Below are 18810 nucleotides of genomic sequence, written 5' to 3'. Positions count from 1 at the left end.
AGTAGGAGAGATCATAAAAGCACAATATGATATATTGTATGAAGCTGTTAAGCTATATAGATGAAGATAGAAGAAAAGGTAAACTAAACTACTACTATAGAGAATCATGTGGCCACTGAAAGATCTGACCATTAACCGACCTATCTATGAAAGAGAGCTGCGACCATAACTGCTAGGCTTCTGATAGGAAGGGGGGAAAGACGAGGTATCCTCAGAGCGCTTAACCAGACTAGGCGAAAAGGAAGGGGACTATTTTCGGCATCGTTTGAGTCATTAGTAGAATCTAGGGGAACAACTGTGTAACTCGAGACTTAATATTAGCAACAGTCCACGGGTGCAGAATAGTGGTGTTATTGGACGTCTAAATTGACGGGTGGAAAAGTAGCCGTTTCTGGCCCCAAAAGTGGTCATTTTTGGCGTCAATCCCACTAGTCCTCATATTCTACTTGTCATATTTTATGGCTTTATTTACTCCAGGTCTGTCTGAATAGATGAACATGCGTGATTTGATCTTCGACTATACTTCGCATATACTCTTACATCTAGCCAAGCGAAAGATACAGAGGATGATGATTTTGTCCATCTGCGGGGCTCTAGGCCAGACTAGTGCACAGAAAATGGCTACGAAGCAGGGAAAAAGCTGGAAAGAAGTAGTAATACTGTATGGAGTATTATTTGACATGAACAGGGGTTTGATATTAAAGCGCCAATTTTGGGTGGGGCGGGTGAAGGGGGAGAATATGTATATGGCGGATTATAGACTAGCAGCCTTATATTATTACCTATGATCAAAGCTCCTTGACCACGTTTGTCCACGTTAATGCAGCATATTAAAGCAGATGTTTTCTCGTTCCTCTTTTAGTCCAGTAACATCCTATAAAAACCCGCTAGAACCGCCAGAACTGCTATCAAAAGATAGACGCTTTCGCACCCCCAACCGGACCCATAGGAGCCACGTGTAAAACTGCACTGATCTCGTACCTGTATACATGTATAACTAACAATGTGTTCGTATATCCTATTCTTGTATCTCCAAGCGCACGCTAGGATGGTATCAGGACTAGTCATGCAGTGCTATCAAGCCCTAGAGGCTGGGAACCCCGCAAGCTTAGGCGTTAAGTGAGAGCGCAGGATTTTATTCTGCATCTAAAGCCCATCCACTGTTCACCAATCTAAAATTTACATATCCAACATTTGAACCTCTGCAACTTGATAGCAATGGGGATCACAAGTCTTGGTATTCTATCATTCCAAGATCAGAGCCACGGTGGCGTGCAATCCCATCCAGAGGCTGTTACTGTTGCCAGAAAGTCTGAAATTGGTAATAAAAGCCTTCAATCAACACATCAATTTTATTTCTAACCTGAGTCGTGCAATAGATGCCACTGTAAAGAAGTGCTGCGATGCCCTCCTCCTGACCAAACCTTCGATCGACCGAGAGAAACTCAAGAGCTTTAAAGGAAGCCCCGTCGAGGGAACCGGGAAGTGGATTGAGTCTCATGAAATCTACCGCTCATGGAGAGAGCATGATAATACGGCATTCTGTATAATTGGTGCCCCTGGCACGGGGAAGACGATGCTCTCCATTTATTTGACCGAGCTTTTGGAGCAGAAAACAAAACAAAGCCCAAATGAAGATGTGATCTATTTCTTCTGTCTTTATGGAGACATTGAACGCAACAATGTATGCGCCATCCTCCGGGGTCTGCTTTATCAAATCCTCACAAAGCGCCCTGAACTGGGCCCATACGTTTGGCCTAATTTCGACGGTGATGCAATAAAAAAACTGACTCTGGACACCCCGGAGGGTCTCTGGCTTATTTTCCAAACTCTCATGAAGGGTCACTCTCTTGGCAAGCTTTTTTGCGTGATTGATGGACTTGATGAGTGTGGTGACAATGCGAGCGCATTTCTGCTACCCAAATTCAAGGATTTGTTCAAGTCAACAATGTTAACAAATTTGAAACTGGCAATCATCAGTCGACCTTTACCTATGTTAAGCCTGATTCCCGCCATCAATCTGAATCTCAATCAAGGCGAACAGGTGAACCAGGATGTTCGAACCTTTATACATTCCAAAATGGATGATCTGTGTTGCACCCATGGCTTCAATCTTGAAGCCCGGAACAAACTCGAAACTCAGCTGTTGCGAAGCGCTGAAGGTAGCTTCCTGTGGGTGGGATTTGTGGTCAATGAGATGATGACATTGGAAACTCACACCGAGATCCTTGATACAATGAAGAGAATCCCGAGGGGACTGCCTGAGATGTATGGGCGAATGCTTGCCCAGATCAAACAAAAGCACCAGAAGTTCCTACCGCTAGCGGTAGTCCTCCTCCATTGGGTCGCTGTTTCCACAAAGTCACTGAGTCCCAAGGAACTGTTCGCTGTGTTGGCTCATGATAAGATAGTCATGGGACTGGAAACCATTCAAGATCTGGTCAAGATCTGTGGTGGGTTTCTTCGAATATACAAAAATGACAAGTATGGCCGTTCCGGCAACGTCACGCTCGTCCACCAGTCTGCAAAGGAATATCTCGCGACCAACTCCGATCCCGAATTGAAAGAGTTCTGGTTCGCTGAAGATCTAGCACACCTTGGCATTGCGAATAGATGTCTCGAGCGTCTCAAGTCAATCCCCGATTTGGGGTATACGACGCCAAACATTCTATCAGATTCCCCGAAATGGAGGATGAGTTTATTTTTAGGGCCTTTTCCAAGAAGACATCCAACCAACTTTTCACCAACGATTCAAAATTTTCGCCCTGATCAGGTTGACCTGGTATGCTATACCTTTGGGTACTGGTATAGACATGCGCGAAATTGCGGTAAGCATGCAAGAGCCATGTTTAAGAATAACCAGCAATTCTTTGCTACTGATAACTCCTCCTTGGGACTATTCTGGGTCCTGGTTGGGTTCGACTATAACCCCCCGAAGAACACAGAGGGTTTAGATCCGAACCAGGTCAACTTGCCAGAAATACAAAATCGAACCTTGGAGATACACATTGCCTCCGTGGTTGGGAATATTCCTTGGGTCGAGAGCCTCATTGAGGAGAGCTCAAACCCTTCCCAGCTTGTGAACAGTGCGGACCACTTCAATATGACCCCCCTGCAATATGCTGCACTGTGTGGTTATGAAAAAGTAGTCGACATTCTCAGAAACCATGCCACCGGTAGAGCACAATATGGACGAGCCATTTGGATTGCTACTACTACACGGTATTCAAATATTGCTCGTATGCTGATCAAGCATGTTGGCAACTTTGAAGACTTTGATACGCACGTTGAAACCGATGAAGATTTAATAGTGCGGTTAGCATGGTACGCCCGTAACGGAAATCTGCAGCTAACCCCAAATTCTTCTTCCCCTTTTCAAGCCATTGGGAAACGCTATTTCGAGGCTGTGCAAACGCTGTTTGGCAAGAAACCAAAGTGCGAGCCCGAGGCTAAAGGGAAATGAAGGTCTGTTGCGCATTTGTGTTGAGATAGACTATTGATACGTAGATGGGTTGTTGATCAGGCTTCGACTAGCTATTTAGCTAGTTCCGTTTGTAGAGAATCAATTATCCTTCTCAATTTGAATTCAAACCCGTGCCGAAACAAGGGGACTGGTTGGAAGTCCAAGATACATCGACATAGTCTCCGAGGTGATTGGGGCCTGCAGGACAATCATGGTAGAATTGCTGTATATCAGGCAGTTTACGCTCCAAGCAAGAACGCCGTCAAACTGCAGCTCTGGCTTTGGCTTAAATAAATGTTCAACACCATGGTGGGAATAGGGCTCTATATGTAGCGGAATCCTACGCCAACCATTCTCGCTAGAAGATCTACGCGTTTCATCGACATCACACAGATCGTAGCAAAGAGATATATAGAAGAAAAAAACAAGTGACTTCGTTACGGATCATGGGCATTCCATGGAGACATCTAAATACATTGAACATCCAATTTTTTTACCCTTCTAACAAACCTCAACATAACACGCTTATGCGATGTAGGTCGAGGCAGACACGTCACCACCACGGCCGGTCCAGTTAACGTGGATATCCTTGCCCTCGGGGAAGGTCTCGCTGGCGTTCTCGGGCTTGATGCGGAAAGTGTGGGCACCGAAGTAATCACGCTGGGCCTGGAGCAGGTTGGCGGGCAGGTTCTTGGAGCGGTAGCCGTCGTAGAAGCTGAGAGCAGTGGAGAAGGCCGGAGCGGGGATACCCCACAGAGCGGTCTTGCTGATCACGTTACGCCAGCCGCTCTGGGCGTTGTTAATGGCCTTGTTGAAGAAGTCGTCGAACAGCAAATTCTCAAGATCGGGGTTGTTGCGGTAGGCATTGGTAATATCCTTGAGGAAGACGGAGCGGATGATGCAGCCACCGCGCCACATGAGGGCAATGGAAGGCTTGTTCAGCTTCCACTTGTACTCCTTGGCGGCCTATATTGGGGAAAGGGTTAGAAACGGAGTATCAGTGAGGCTGACAAGAGAGGGAAAAAAAAAACTTACGTTCTGGATGAGCATGAAGCCCTGGGCGTAGGAGATAATCTTGGAAGCGTACAGGGCCTGCTCAAGGTCGTCGACGAAAGCCTGCTTGTCGCCCTCGAAGCTGGGAGTAGGACCACTCAGGATGGAGCTGGCACGGCCACGCTCGTCCTTGAGAGCGCTGAGGCAGCGAGAGAAGACAGCCTCGCCGATCAGGGTGACAGGCATGCCGAGGTCCAGAGCGTTGATGGCGGTCCACTTTCCGGTACCCTTTTGACCAGCCTTGTCGAGGATCTTGTCAACAAGGGGAGTACCGTCGTTGTCGTTGTAGTAGAGGATATCACGGGTGATCTCGATCAGGAAGGAGTCAAGAACACCAGTGTTCCACTTGGCGAAAACATCACCAATCTCCTTGGAGGAGAGACCAAGACCGCGCTTCAGGATATCGTAGGCCTAAATGATGTCAGTTGTTTCTCGAGAATATTTTGCTTAAGACGTAGCCGTACCTCACAGATCAGCTGCATATCACCGTACTCAATACCGTTGTGGACCATCTTGACGTAGTGACCGGCACCCTCGTCACCGACCCAGTCGCAGCAGGCCTCACCGTCGCTCTTGGCGGAGATGCTCTGGAAGATGTCCTTAATGTGGGGCCAGGCAGCCTCGTTACCACCGGGCATGAGAGAGGGTCCGTAACGGGCACCCTCCTCACCACCGGAGACACCACTGCCGACGAAGCTGATGCCCTTGGCAGTGAGGTACTGAGTGCGGCGGTTGCTGTCGGGGAAGTGGGAGTTACCACCGTCAATGATGATATCACCCTTCTCGAGGAAAGGCAGAAGGGACTCAATGAAGTCATCGACGGGCTTGCCGGCCATGACGAGGAGCATGATACGGCGGGGGCGCTTGAGCTTGGCACAGAACTCCTGGATGGAGTGGGCACCAACGATGGACTTGCCTGTTTCATAATAAGTATCTTTGAAAAAGGGAATTGGGTCTCGTCATTCTTTGTAGAGCTTACCCTTGGCCTCGTTCTCCAGGAAACGGTCAACCTTGGCGGTTGTGCGGTTGAAAGCGCAAACGGTGAAACCGTGATCAGCAACGTTCAGGATCAGGTTCTGGCCCATAACGGCCAGACCGATGAGGCCGAAATCAGCACTGGGAGCAAAGTGCGCCGGAGCGCCGACATTGATGCCGGCGAGACGGGCGCTATAGTCAGCGATCAATGTCTCTCGTCAATAGCTGCAAAAAGATCACAATGGGAATGAAGGGGAAAGGAAAATCCGTGCGCTTCCGAAAAAGATCAGAATCGCAGTGTCTCCGTTGGTATCATCTTGCGCGAGCATCTATAGGAATTCTTCCAAATAGACCCGTTGCATGATGTCTGAGCAGCATTGGAGTTCCATGCGCTCTGGTATCCAAGAAGTAGGAAGGTATAACCACTGGGGATGCCGGAATTGGTGAAGTGGGGGAGAGGAGGAAGATATATAACTTACACAGCCTGGTCAGCCATGACGATTAGATATGAGATAAGAGGGTATTGAGTGAAGAAAAGGTAAATCTAAAGAAGAAAAAGAGAATGAAGAGGGAGGGGAGGGGAAGAAGAAGAAGTAGCACTGGGAGCCCCAACCGGCTGACGGAGCAACTCTTCCGTCATCTTTGGTGGGACATAACGGCGGGGGGTGTACCGTATACCTCACTTGTTCTTACTGTGTCCGGTGTAGCGCCAAGTATTAGATACAGGAGCAGAGTCGTCCGGTGTCAACCCACTCGGGTTCTGTTAGAATTAGAAAGCATTATCCGACCCGATTTCAATTCCCTATATTGTACTCTATACTCTGTAAACTAGAAAAAAAATCTATATGTGATGGCAATTGTAGCTTTTCCTTCTATACAATAGCGGGGTATGGAGGGGTAGCCTGAAGAATTGTACATAGATACATATATGTTAGTACTATATAAGTACCATATACATAGGTAGTACATTGTCTATATGTATTGAGCATGTAGAGAAGGATGAAACAGCAACAATTCACAAGCAAATAATAATCCATGTAACCCATAGAAACCATCCGAACCTTTCAAATTGTCCACGCATCGGTGAACTGTTCTGGTAGAAATGCGACGGAGAAATCACTTGCCGATGCGTTCATAGCCCGCTACGTACGAGCTAGTCTACTTTGGGACTAGAGTGGGGGTTCCAAGGTTACAGCTGCTCGTGAAGCTGTAATGAGTCAGCAGTAATCATGCTTATGTAATTCCCGAGTCACTGGAGCCCTTCGGGAAAGTTTGATCGAGTCATGTGATACACCCGTCGCCACGGCCTAGCCAGCGTATTCAGAGACAACCTTAGAAAAAAAACATAGTCATCTCATAACTGAGCATTCCAATCCAGCGCCGTCACTTGAAGACGCATTTTTTTTCTTTTCTTCTATTGCCATTCAGGTTTCTCACAGTGACCATTTGCAAGCCGTGCAACGCTTCGTCTCTTGCAAGTGCTCATCCTTCGGGTGCCTATATAAAGCGTGACGTCTGGCGACTGACTGCGGCGTAAGTCAGGCCCTGAAGGTACGTTGTTGCGGTTGCTACTTTGCATCTAGAATTCTCCCTCTCTATCCCTCTCCCTCTCTCGTGCGCGCATCTCATTTCTCTCGTATCCCTATTTGAATATCCCATTCATCATGTCCCTTCCGCCTCCTCCAGGTCTCAGACAGACTCCCTCGTCACTTCCGCCACGCCCACCTCCATCCTCCAACACCGCGCAACCTCCCACCGCCAACCCTGCAGGCCATGGTGGTAGATCTCGACCGACAGGCTATAGCGCCTTCACGGCGTTCCAGCCGCGCGCGGTAGCCTCCAGCCAACCGCATCGCGCCACCCACCACTCAGTCCCGAATACACCAGTCTCTGCTGCTGGATATGCAACCCCCGCAAACAGCTATGTCAATCACTATCAACAACATCAGGCATACCAGGGTGCGCCTTCCTACTATGGACAACCTCAATACGCTGAAAACACATACGGCCCGACTGTCCCACACATCGCGAATCCCTTCGGATCTACTCCCAACCCGACCAACGCAGGGTTCCCACAGAATGCCAATGCCCCCGGCTTCGATGCAGAAACCGAAGCTCAAATCGCGCAGTGGCAGAGCGCCTACACCAAACCGACTGATGACCCTGCTACCAAGCACCAAGGTAACCAGCCTGGTTCAGGCGTGAACACGGGAACCGGAACACCGACTCTCGGCGCCGGAACTCCTGTTCCGCAGCCCGACTCACAGAAAACAGTCATTCGTTCTGGTGGTGGTGAAACATGGACTGACCCCACCCTCTTGGAGTGGGATCCGGCACATTTCCGTCTTTTTGTCGGTAACCTCGCAGGCGAAGTGACGGATGAGTCTCTGCTGAAGGCATTTTCTCGCTATACATCGGTTCAGAAAGCTCGTGTCGTCAGAGAGAAGCGAACACAGAAGAGCAAGGGCTATGGGTTTATCAGCTTCAGCGGAAGCGAGGACTACTTCAAAGCAGGCCGAGAGATGCAAGGGAAGTACATTGGTTCGCACCCAATCTTACTGCGCAAAGCCGAGACCGAGGTTCGCCCAGCTTCGAACCCCAAGCATGGAAAGAAACCAAGCAAAGGCAAGGGCGCCAGAGGAGATAAAGGAGATAACACCGGAGCAGGTGGAAAAGTGAAGAATGACGGTATCAAAAAGTCCACCAAAACTAAGGGGGGCTTGAAGATTCTGGGTTAAGTCTATGGATGCGACTGACTGTTTATTAAGAAATGATACTGCCCTTGCAGCGCTAGTGATGATGTTTTCCTATTGCTATATGTACCATACCATATTGAATCTGCAATGGGATCAAATCAATTTGCCTTGTTCTCGAGTAAAGTAGTACGGGTCACGTGAGTATAGTTTTGGCCTTAGGCATGATTTGCCTTCTCGTCTCTATTTATCACTGCGGACTTGTACTTCCAATCTATTAGCCATATTGCATTGATAACCTTCGTGCTTTGGACAATTATTTCTAGCCCCTAATAAAGGTACAATACTCCGTACCTTATACTCTGTATGGAGTATTTTGGTACCTAACTACAGTATGTATGTGGTTAGTACGAAGTACATTAAGCGCTTCCCCAGCCTCTCTAAAAGCACATGGCTGGGAGGAAAAAAAAAAGTTCTGTTTAAAACCCATTCACATTCCAACTGATCCAATTTTCTTTATCTCTCCTTTCACATTCTTACGATCTATAATCTTACTTTCCGCGAAAAAGGAGAGTTGAGCGTTGCAAAAAGAGCCAGCCCGACGAGGCTGTATACTTCTGTAAACAAACCCACCCAAACGCATTGCTGCCCACCTGTGCCACGGCCTACCACCTTGAATTCCACGCTTTGTTTTGATCTTACCTATCCTCCCATCGGCTTGACAACCAGCGATCAAAGCTCTCTACACATCTTGTCTAATTGTTTACCTCTCTACCACGATCTGTTGATCGTCCCCACCCAAGATGGTTCAGCGCAACATCACCATCGCGATTATCATCATCGTCATCTTCCTCCTCCTTGCAATTGCCGGCTTCGCTATTTGGGCGATGAATAACCACGTCTCTTTCTTCTCCAAGAGGAAAGAGAGCGACGCAGAGAGTGCAGATGGGTGATAAGGCAGGATAGCAGCAAACACTGCACCCTTGACCTTGGCCTGGGGCTCTCTCAGTCTTGTTTTGCCTTGATTGACACTTTTTCGGAGCATGCACACATATATACGATCACACACACATAAACATCTACGACCACGACATTTTCTGCGACACGATACCCTTTCCGTTGGCATTCAATACTATCTGCCACGATGACGAGCTGCGCCACGAGACTTTTACGTTGAAACACGCCCTCTTTTGTACAATTGTTGGCGATTGAAAGCAATTAGTACATATGTTGCTTTCAGTGTATCTTTTTTCTTTTTTGGTGTCTTTTTTTGGTGTGGAGTTGGAGGTTTCTTTCTTGGATGTACTTTTGACGGAGACTTCAATTGGTACACATTCTTTGCTTTATTTTCCATGATGCATATTTCCATTGTCGGGTTGAAAATATCCTAAGTTGACAAAATTTCGAAACAATATTGATCTATTTCTTACATGTTTTCAAAGCCCTATCCTAATAAGTAAATACCCTGGTAGCGTTCCAAGGGCACTGATGGCAGGTGCAATGATATATTCATCGATATTGTGATATGAGTATGACTCCAACCCTTTTGGTACTTTGACAACCATGCTCAATAAACAGGGGGAATTCGAATGCACTGCCTCCAGGGGTATACATATCTACCCAAACTAGGTAATAAAACATCCCACCACCGAAAAAGCCTTAACATACATGAGATCCAAGTACACAAAGAAACCACAAACGCCCCAGTAACAAGATGTTTCGCTCAAAAAACATAACTCAGAAGCTCTTGTGCGCGAAGAGCGGTGGCGACATGCCAAGGCAATGCGTTGTTTTGTACACTGCATATGCCCTTGGCGCGGGCAAGACAGCCTAGGTCCCGATACATACTTAAGGTATCTTTCAGGACATTATCGTGGGATGGAGGAGGACGTGGGGAATAGATGAGATTGACGGATATTGCAAACACGCCGTCGGCATCAGTAGCGCCCTTGCGGCGGAGGAGATACCCGCTGGACAAGGCGGGTCGGAATTCGGTGAGGTGGGGAGAGCTGTTGAGTCGGTGTGATAGGATGGCTAGCCAGGAATCGTCGCAGATATCGGTGAGGACGGCTTCTGAATCAGTTTCAAGTGACATTTCCGTCGGCGTGGGGGCACTGTAGGCGGCTGGACCAGCGCTGGTTGGCGTGGCTGCATTGCCTGATTGTTCAGGGGATGCAACGCTGGCACTTGGATTAGGAGTCGAGACAGGGGTAGATGAAGACAATATATTCAGCATAGCCATCGAGATGGGTGGAACTGGTGGCTCAAGGATCAAGTCGGGAACAGTGTTGACAGCCAGGATGGTCAATTCCAAGGACCCAGGTTTTGACTTATTATGCTGGTCTGCTAGACTAGCCCATGCTGTGAATGTGTTAGCGATTTGCCCGCGATATCAGAAAAAATACGAAGCAGTACCTTCGGCCTCATCGGTTTCCATGGGCTCGGTGGTCGCCAACTGAACTTTCCATCGTGCTTGGAATTTATCCATAATGTGTTTCGTCGTAGCCCAGATTTCATTCCTTACCTCGGAAATCGGTCTGGCACCACCTGACTGACGATACCGCAGGCAGTAAGACATGGTTCTTTGTATAGAACCTGGCAAATCAGACCATGCCACCGATATCCAGCGTTGGTCAACACTTTTGGAGCAGGCAATGTGAAGACTTCGCCCATCTTGAAGAGGCGAGGACCTTTCAGGGGCAAGTCGGAAACTAATGGCTCTTGGGAGAGCGTCGGCTAGAAGCATTGGTGGGGCGCAGAGTAGGGGGCTCATATCCCCATCATTCGGGCGACATCGGCTGTAGACTTCTAAGGCTAAATTCAAATAATCCGTCTGGGGAGGTATAACCATCGTTTCGCTCGACATGATGAACTCTAGCGGAATTATCTGCAGAACAAGCTCGTTGGCAATTCGAGTCTGTCTTCGTTCGGAACCGGCTATCAATTGTTGGAAAAGGTGCCAGAAGGCGGAACAAATGTCTGCTAGTGCCGCAGCGTGCCTAAATGGGTTGATGATATAGACAACATGGTTATCAGCAGTCGCTGTAGATTGTGAGAGTTCTGAGCCTTGAGAATTGTTAGTAAAGTACATAAACCGTTAGAGAAAACACATACCAAGCTGCTCGCATGTTCTCTTCAATACCTGCATCATAGATTCATAACTAGATGTTTCAGATTGCCATGGCTTTAGCCCGTCTTCAAATGCCATAGAATCGTCTCCTCTGGTATGGGTTCCAAGGCTGCAACTTTGGTAGAGAAGACCGAACCGTCTCAAGAACACATCAGCTGCTTCCGACGCAGCTTGTGGGTGAATACAATAAGCAGAAATGTTCTTCGGTCCATGAGCAGGCTCAAGACCAAACGTCTCCCAAAACGAGACAGCCGGGGGAAGAGCCTCTAAGTATTCTTTGCCTCGACGTACACGTATGTGGGGAGCTGATAATTTTAAAATGAGGCTTCTAGGGGTATCTTTGGGAGGTGGCGGGTGCTGTGGTGGTTGCTGTTGCGGATGGTTCATAACGAATTCATCCTGCAAGGATGTGTATGTTTTGAAGTCCATTTTCGAGGCCTCGCCCAAGGGGCTTGTGTTGTCGAGGATTTGCAGTGACAAAGACTGGCTCTCGAGATCACAAAGACCAATTTGCCCGTCAAGCGGATGCTTGAGCGAGGACTGCGTGATTTGGTCGACCAGAAGTTGAGCAATTTCAAGCTGACCTTCACGGCGAAGAATTACGGGGAGTTGTTGAGGTGGAAACGCAGAGAAATAACCGGTTAATGTCCAATCAGAAAAGTTGGCTAGAAAATTACCAAGGAATGTAGAGTTCTCGGCTGCGTATGCGGGGCTTGCTTCTGTGCCGGGCAATGACTTCTCTTGGGAGGCAACCGACATTATATCAGATTCCGAAGGAGCCCGTTTTCGCTTCAAAGAGGGCATTGAGGGCATGGCTGCCGGCGTTGTAACATGCTCCGACATGATCTCAATACTGTCGTCGCTGCTGTCACTGCTCACCGAGGCTGATCGTAGTCCATTTTCTGACCGAATCAGAGACTTGTTGTGTTCTTTCGACGAGCCAGGTGCATTGGCACTGCTTCGGCCACGGTGAGGAATGCCAATCGTGGGTATGGCAGATTTCTGATCTAACGTGTCCACTGAGCCACCTCTGGAGAACCAGAATTTTCCAGTTGCTCCGTACTTTTGATCCCAATCACCAAGTTTCTTTTTGAAGGCCACTGGGTGGTAGTGCCCTTGCCCCCGATTATCTGCAGACTGTTGATTATCCTCTCCCTCTGGCCCCGGGAACAATATCTTTTTCACCTCTATTGGGCTCAGGGGCGGGCTGATTGTTTGACCTGCGCGATCTATAGGCGAATGAGCTGGTTCTTCAGGGGCCATGGGTCCCTCAGATAACTGTGCGGCTTCATGGTGTATCGGAGATGCGTGGGCCTCATGTGCTTCGACAAGAGTTGGGATTTCTCGTGGCTGGTTGAGGGAGTGTTCTTCATCAACCATGGCCTCGGCCTCCGATTCGCTCTGATGAGATGCTTCAAGAGTTTCATGAAGATCTGCATCCTCTACACGAGACTCACCGTCCATACCATCGAAATCAGGGTCATCAAAAAAGCTGAAGTCTGCATCAGTAATACCTTTCGACCCAAAATCTCTTTCGTTCATTTCACCGAAGAGATCTTCTTCATCACTTGCATCATATCGGCCAGTACCAACTCCAAGTCCACTATTCTGAACTGGTGACATATCGGATCCTGGTGCATTTCTTCTTGAATTTCGTTGCGTTGCATGGGGCAGTCCAAAGTCAGAATCCTCAGCAAAAGCGTCAGAAGGATTTGAATTGTTTAACCCGACTGCTGCAGCTCCATCTGGGGGAGTTGGGTAAACAAGATTCGTGCTTTGCAAATCAGGATATTGCGCAATTCGGGATAAACTCTCTATGTTTTCCAGTGTTTCAGCCTTTGGTGGCGACTGTATTTCTTGGTCTTTTGGTCGTAGGTCTTGGGTGGTAGGTGTATTTTGAGTAGTATGGGCAATATGGTCTAGCTTGAGAGAGCTCGCCATTGTAGACCATCGCTCTGCAAAATCTAGGGGTTCGTCAAGAAGGGAATTTTGAGCCACGGAAGAGAAATTTGAGGAGCTAGCCCTTCTGAAGCAAAATCTCGCTGGCCATAGCATGCGTTTTAGTGGGAGTGCAGATTGACTATCATCACTCTGTCGCCATGCTTCCCCGGCAAGTCTTGCAAAAAATGGCTCCCAAACCTCCACTTCAACCCAGGGTTCTTTATCAATTGAGTCAACATGCAAGCCAAAATTCTGCAGCCACTGCACAACATCCAATTTCCACTGTATTCTTTTTGCCGACAGATTTCCAGGGGCGGTGTAGCCAAGAGAGGGAGCGGTTGGCGAGTCAATATCAGCCTTGACAAGCCTAGCAATAGTCCCGTTCGGGCATAGCCAAAGATCAGTTCCAGGCTGTATGTCGATTATTTCGGAAATGCCCTTGCAAGGACTGCATAGTCGCGTTATGCCCGTTTGGGATATAGTCTGGGCGGAAACAGTTATTGTTCCACTCATAGTTAGCTGGATGTTGAGTGTAGTCAAGCAAGAAGTGGAGAGGATGTTTTCATTGTTGACATGGGGACTTTCATATCCCGAATTTTCGACGGCAGTGAAAAGGGTGCGTGATCCGAGGGGTAAAGCATCATGCTGTCGAATCAACTGGAGGCTGATCGAACCGGTGACAGCAGATATAAAAGATGCATAGATTGCCGCTGAACTGCTGTAACCATCTTGACGCCGAGATGACGGTTGGCTCTGATGTGGCCTTGGCTGCCCAGCGGGTTGGGTACCGTGCTGACTCTGGTTGTCGGACGACAGACCTTTCACCAAGTCCAATGAGGAAACACTTCCAAATGCAGAGACTATTAATAAGATTAATAAAGCCCAGAATGGCTCTATGAGCTGGTCATGGACATACCCTTCAAAGTTGTTGTACCGACGACGATTTTATTTGACTCTGCGTCACTTCCCCTCAGATACAAAGGTTTCAGGCTTTCGAACTCGGGAGTAGGGGAGAATACCCAAAGCCCTAGGCGCCTTGGGCATGAAGCGAGGCAATTCAAAACTCTCAATCGAGCCTCTAGGTCTTTGAGACGACTCAAGTGTTTGAGGATAGTGTAGCCATTGGCGGGGCCCTCTTGTGGATTATTGGTGATACCAGCTTCTTCCGTGTATATTCTCCAGTAAATATTAGAGAATCCATCCTGATATGACGCGTCAGCATTGACGTGAATGTACACTAAATATTACAATACTCACAATAAGATGTATGTTGGTGTTCGCGCCGCCAGGGAAGTCCATAATTCAACGGTCGCGGACAGCCCCGGAAGCCTTTAAAGATAGAAGAAATTTTGAAGCTGACTCTGGAAGTCATTTCCAATCGCAGGGTGCATGGTCTGTGGCAAGGAGCGAAATCGCAAAACAGAGAGATCAACAAGCAGCGAATACATTAGCTGGTTGATACCATATTGCGCGGGATGAAGCGGTCAACAAAGACTAGAAAGTATGGCACAACACTCTCACTTAAATAAAACCAGCGCACCAAATAAAACAGCAATGATTCAAACCACAAGGCTTATCGCATGAAGTCAACAGAAAGTTGAAATGCGTAATTCCGGGGGACGTTCGCCAGGGACAACTCGGGGCCAATCACCAGGCCCATTTATCACGTGATCGCTATCAGCGGCTTTTTATCGCAGTTTTTTTTTTTATCTTTTGCAGGTTTGCTTTCGCCGAGACCGATAGGTTGCAAATAAGTTGCAGATCACCCCAAAACAACTGGCTTGGCCTTCTTTGCGCCAGAATAGACCAGCATGAAGCTGTCCAATCCGTCCGAGGTCCCGGTATATACCATCTCGGGCTCAGACAGTGCTCGCCCGCTTCCCGAATGGCTTGCTAGACGGCGAAAGCGCAGCTTGAAAAATGACCCCGAGTATGCGAATCGGGTTGAATTACTTCAAGACTTTGAATTTGAGGAAGCAAGTCAATGTATCCGAGCCAGTGAGGATGGAGAATGGGTTATGAGCACAGGTTCGTACTACTGATCCTCATCTTTTTTTGAGAGCACATATCCTAACACTATTGCTCGTAGGAACTTACAAGCCACAAATTCACACCCACTACCTTCCACAATTGTCCCTTTCATGGGCGCGCCATACCAGTTCCCTCAACACCACATTCATCCTACTATCTTCAGATTACACCAAATCTCTCCACCTCCAGTCTGATAGATCTCTTGAGTTCCACACACCCTCAGGCTGTCATTACACCACCAGACTTCCCCGATATGGGCGTGACCTTGTCTACGACCGCCAGTCAACTGAGGTGCTGGTTCCTGCAGTTGGTGTTAATCAGGACGGCATGGGAGAGGTCTACCGATTGAACTTGGAGTTAGGCAGATACATGCGGAGTTTTGAGATTGACGTCGGAGGTGACGATTTTACATCGACCGGCGGTGGAACTCTCCAAGGTGGAATTAACACAGGGTCAGTCAACACTGGTGCTATTGCGGAGCAGAGTCATAATTTGTTGGCCTTCGGAACTTCATTGGGGACAGTTGAGCTATGGGATCCTAGGGCCAAGGGACGCGCAGGTGTGCTGCGTCCACCCGCACCAGTTGGAATACACGATGAGCGAGCAGAGATCACAGCTTTAGAATTCAATCGCTCCGGTATGAGCCTTGGAACTGGCTCGTCTAATGGTCTTATTCACCTCTACGATTTGCGTTCCCCCGTTCCCTTCCAGGTCAAGGACCAAGGATATGGGTTCCCTATCCACACTCTCCAATTCCTCGAGCAGTCATCTGCAACACAAGCTGCGACAATTGAACCCAAATTGCTCTCCGCCGATAAGCGCATCATCAAGCTCTGGGATATCGAAGATGAAAAACCTTGGACCTCTGTTGAACCAGCTGTTGATATCAATTCTGTTGCCTGGTGCAAGGATAGCGGCATGCTCCTCACAGCCAATGAAGGCCGACAGCAGCACTCATTCTTCATTCCACAGCTTGGCCCAGCGCCGAAATGGTGCTCATTCTTGGACAACCTGGTTGAGGAGATGGCTGAGGATCCTAATGACCCTAGCGCATTCAAATCTGCCCAGTCTGGTTCAGTTTGGCCCGGCTTCACGCTTGTGCCGAGTGAAGAGGTCGCGAAATGGGATGCCAAGCTCATCAAGGCAGGCGGAGACCCCATTGATTTGGCATCCTATATGCAGTCAGGAAAGATGGTACCTTACTCTAAGGGTTACCAGGTGTCGAACTTTGTTTATAACTCTATTACTGGGTTGTTCCCCGACACAGAGAACCCCAGAGCGAAGAAGGTGGCCGAAATTATGAACAAGGAGAGGGAGAGCCGCATCCGCGGCAAGAAGAAGGTCGCTGTCAAGGTGAACAGGAGACTGGCAGAAAGGATGTTGAGTGCGGAGGAGAAGAGGGAGCGCAAGCATGCCAAACGTCTACTGGAAGGCTCAGGCGACCAAGAAATGGTCGATGCTGCTGCAACCACTCCTTCTGTGGGCGAGGAGAAGAATTTATTGAGCGGTGGCCGTTTCGCCCAGCTGTTCGAGGACCAAGATTTCGCTGTCGACGAGACCTCACGCGAATTCCAGTTGCTGAACCCCAGTACGGTTCCCCAGGCTGCTGCTGCCCCATCAGCTTCGAGAAAGGAGCGTGGCTTGACGGCAGTCGAGCAAGAAGCCATCGACGATGTGCCCGGTTCAAGCTCCGATTCCGATTCCGACAGCGAGGCAGAAAAACCCGCGAAGGCAGCAGCTTCCAAAAAGATCTCTTCTGCAGACTACAAGCGGACGAAGCGGCCTCCGCCTCGTATGCAAGTATCTTCCTCAAACCAAACCCACTCCACCCGAGACCGCTCCTTCGGCTCCCGTGCACAGAACATGAAATCGAAACAAAAGCCTGCACGACGGGTTGGTGTAGTCGGCGAGCAAGAGATCAGCTTCAATCCGGCCGGGAAACCGAAGCGCGCTGCCCCCGAAGTGCGCTACGACAAGACCGACACATCGTTCCGGTCAAAGGAACGCCGCAGTGCTTCCAACAACGCCTTCCGCAAGATGTAATATGTCTTGTCGTTATTGGCTTTTTTTTGTGCTATTTCCTTGACACCATACAACCTTGTCCAGCCAAGAAGTTTTCTCACCCAAGGTCTACGAACCATGCTCTTCGCCTTTCCGCCTTCCACTCAGCGCGTAGGGCCTTTTTATAGGCACGCCTGTCAGCTTCTGGCTGAACTACTGTCGGAGACTAGGACCAATCTCATTGGCGACCTTGATTGCTCTCATGTGCAATTAGGCGCTATACGAAGTGCTGCTGTCTTGATCCCAGGGCCGCATTTTTTTGAACCTACGGCAACTTTTCCAATACCCTATTTGCACACTATCTCATCATCATAGACAGCTTCGGTGTGACGCCCGGGAATTCAAAGTTCTGGTGCACATATTTTTTTGAATGACCACTCTGTATCTTAATGTCTCAAAAGCGATGCCAACAATCTTGAATATCATTCAGTTATGTTTTCCCCCTATTCTTCTCTTCAGACTCCCTTCCAATATTATACCTAGTCATAAAATACGAAAATAAATCAAAAATCTGCACCCAATCACAAACTATCATAAAATAAACTTCTACGTCCAATAAATCCAAGTTACCAAAATAACCTGGGATGAGAGTTATAGTCAAGAGGAACCTACAGATTCCTATCTTCTAATTCCTCAACCCTCTCATCACTCGCATACAGTCAGCCCACTACCGCAGCTTGGAATTCTGCCCAGTGCTCTGAATGTCAAAGTGAAGAAATTCAACCAAGTGCGTACATCGAGTAGTATGTGGTATCCCTTAGTTCTTGCAGTGTGTTCACTGACCTCTATAGCATCGAAATGGCTAAAGAACAATCCCAGCCGACCGTCTCTGTCATATCAGACTCGAAGATGGACTCGGCTGGGAGCAGGTCTGTCCGTTCCTTGATATGCAAATTCCCGACCAAGTATGTCCGTAATGAGCCTGCGAGATTCTAGGCTATCGTTGCTCAATTCATTCAGCCGGTGGCCACTAGAGTGATAAATCAGGTTGGTCACTGTTGCGGTTCCTGCCATTGGAGTCATCGGGTGGGCAGCCTATGCGGCTATCGTAAACAACTTCTGATATTCCACTGATGTTCACAAAAGACGATTTGTCGCGCGTACTCTTTCTAGGTATAAATCCCACATGTGAGGGGAATCACTAGTCTATATGTTGTACCTCGCTTAACCCCACCCAGAGCCTTAGAAGCCCAAAAGTCAGGGGCAAGAACGCATCCCCATACGACCATGTAAGATATCACTAATCTCAGCCAGTCCTAGCCTAAACATCTATGTACAAGATACTTGACTCGGTCTTTGCCGAGCCGGGCAGGCCGGTGTTTTTTTGGCTAGCAAGAGGAACGAAGGAGATTAACCACCGAAAGCCAAGCACGTTAAGCTTCATTCGATCATTTCCAAGACCACTATGTACTAACTAGTGATTGTAATTTAACAAACCAAGTTTACGTAGTCTGTGGCTGAAA

The 18810-nt window shown here is 48.3% G+C and overlaps 6 protein-coding genes across 6 annotated transcripts; 3 read left to right on the top strand and 3 right to left on the bottom strand.

The window, feature by feature from the left end:
* Nucleotides 1-1218: 1218 nt before the first annotated feature.
* On the top strand, nt 1219-3463 carry N7479_006788 (uncharacterized protein; the record flags this gene model as incomplete). The annotated part of the gene is made up of 2 exons (XM_057254482.1): nt 1219-1321; nt 1380-3463. The coding sequence occupies 2 exons, from the start codon at nt 1219-1221 to the stop codon at nt 3461-3463; spliced, it is 2187 nt and encodes a 728-aa protein (XP_057108344.1).
* A 525-nt stretch (nt 3464-3988) lies between these two features.
* On the bottom strand, nt 3989-5987 carry N7479_006787 (NADP(+)-dependent, decarboxylating phosphogluconate dehydrogenase; the record flags this gene model as incomplete). The annotated part of the gene is made up of 5 exons (XM_057254481.1): nt 3989-4429; nt 4499-4927; nt 4981-5432; nt 5496-5632; nt 5971-5987. 5 exons carry the CDS (start codon nt 5985-5987, stop codon nt 3989-3991), a joined length of 1476 nt encoding a protein of 491 aa, XP_057108343.1.
* A 1168-nt stretch (nt 5988-7155) lies between these two features.
* N7479_006786 (RNP domain protein) lies at nt 7156-8229 on the top strand (the record flags this gene model as incomplete). Its single annotated transcript, XM_057254480.1, has 1 exon — nt 7156-8229. One exon carries the CDS (start codon nt 7156-7158, stop codon nt 8227-8229), a length of 1074 nt encoding a protein of 357 aa, XP_057108342.1.
* Nucleotides 8230-8939: 710 nt separating this feature from the next.
* N7479_006785 (uncharacterized protein) lies at nt 8940-9229 on the bottom strand (the record flags this gene model as incomplete). Its single annotated transcript, XM_057254479.1, has 2 exons — nt 8940-9060; nt 9081-9229. 2 exons carry the CDS (start codon nt 9227-9229, stop codon nt 8940-8942), a joined length of 270 nt encoding a protein of 89 aa, XP_057108341.1.
* Nucleotides 9230-9907: 678 nt separating this feature from the next.
* On the bottom strand, nt 9908-14554 carry N7479_006784 (uncharacterized protein; the record flags this gene model as incomplete). Its single annotated transcript, XM_057254478.1, has 5 exons — nt 9908-10545; nt 10600-11250; nt 11299-14115; nt 14172-14457; nt 14513-14554. The coding sequence occupies 5 exons, from the start codon at nt 14552-14554 to the stop codon at nt 9908-9910; spliced, it is 4434 nt and encodes a 1477-aa protein (XP_057108340.1).
* A 512-nt stretch (nt 14555-15066) lies between these two features.
* N7479_006783 (WD repeat NOL10/ENP2 family protein) lies at nt 15067-17329 on the top strand (the record flags this gene model as incomplete). Its single annotated transcript, XM_057254477.1, has 2 exons — nt 15067-15283; nt 15345-17329. 2 exons carry the CDS (start codon nt 15067-15069, stop codon nt 17327-17329), a joined length of 2202 nt encoding a protein of 733 aa, XP_057108339.1.
* Nucleotides 17330-18810: the final 1481 nt, after the last annotated feature.

The sequence above is a fragment of the Penicillium vulpinum genome (assembly GCF_028829585.1).
Source record: "Penicillium vulpinum strain IBT 29486 chromosome Unknown utg000003l_segment0_segment0, whole genome shotgun sequence".
Taxonomy (NCBI): Eukaryota; Fungi; Ascomycota; class Eurotiomycetes; order Eurotiales; family Aspergillaceae; genus Penicillium; species Penicillium vulpinum.
This window is presented reverse-complemented; position numbering and strand designations above follow the sequence as displayed.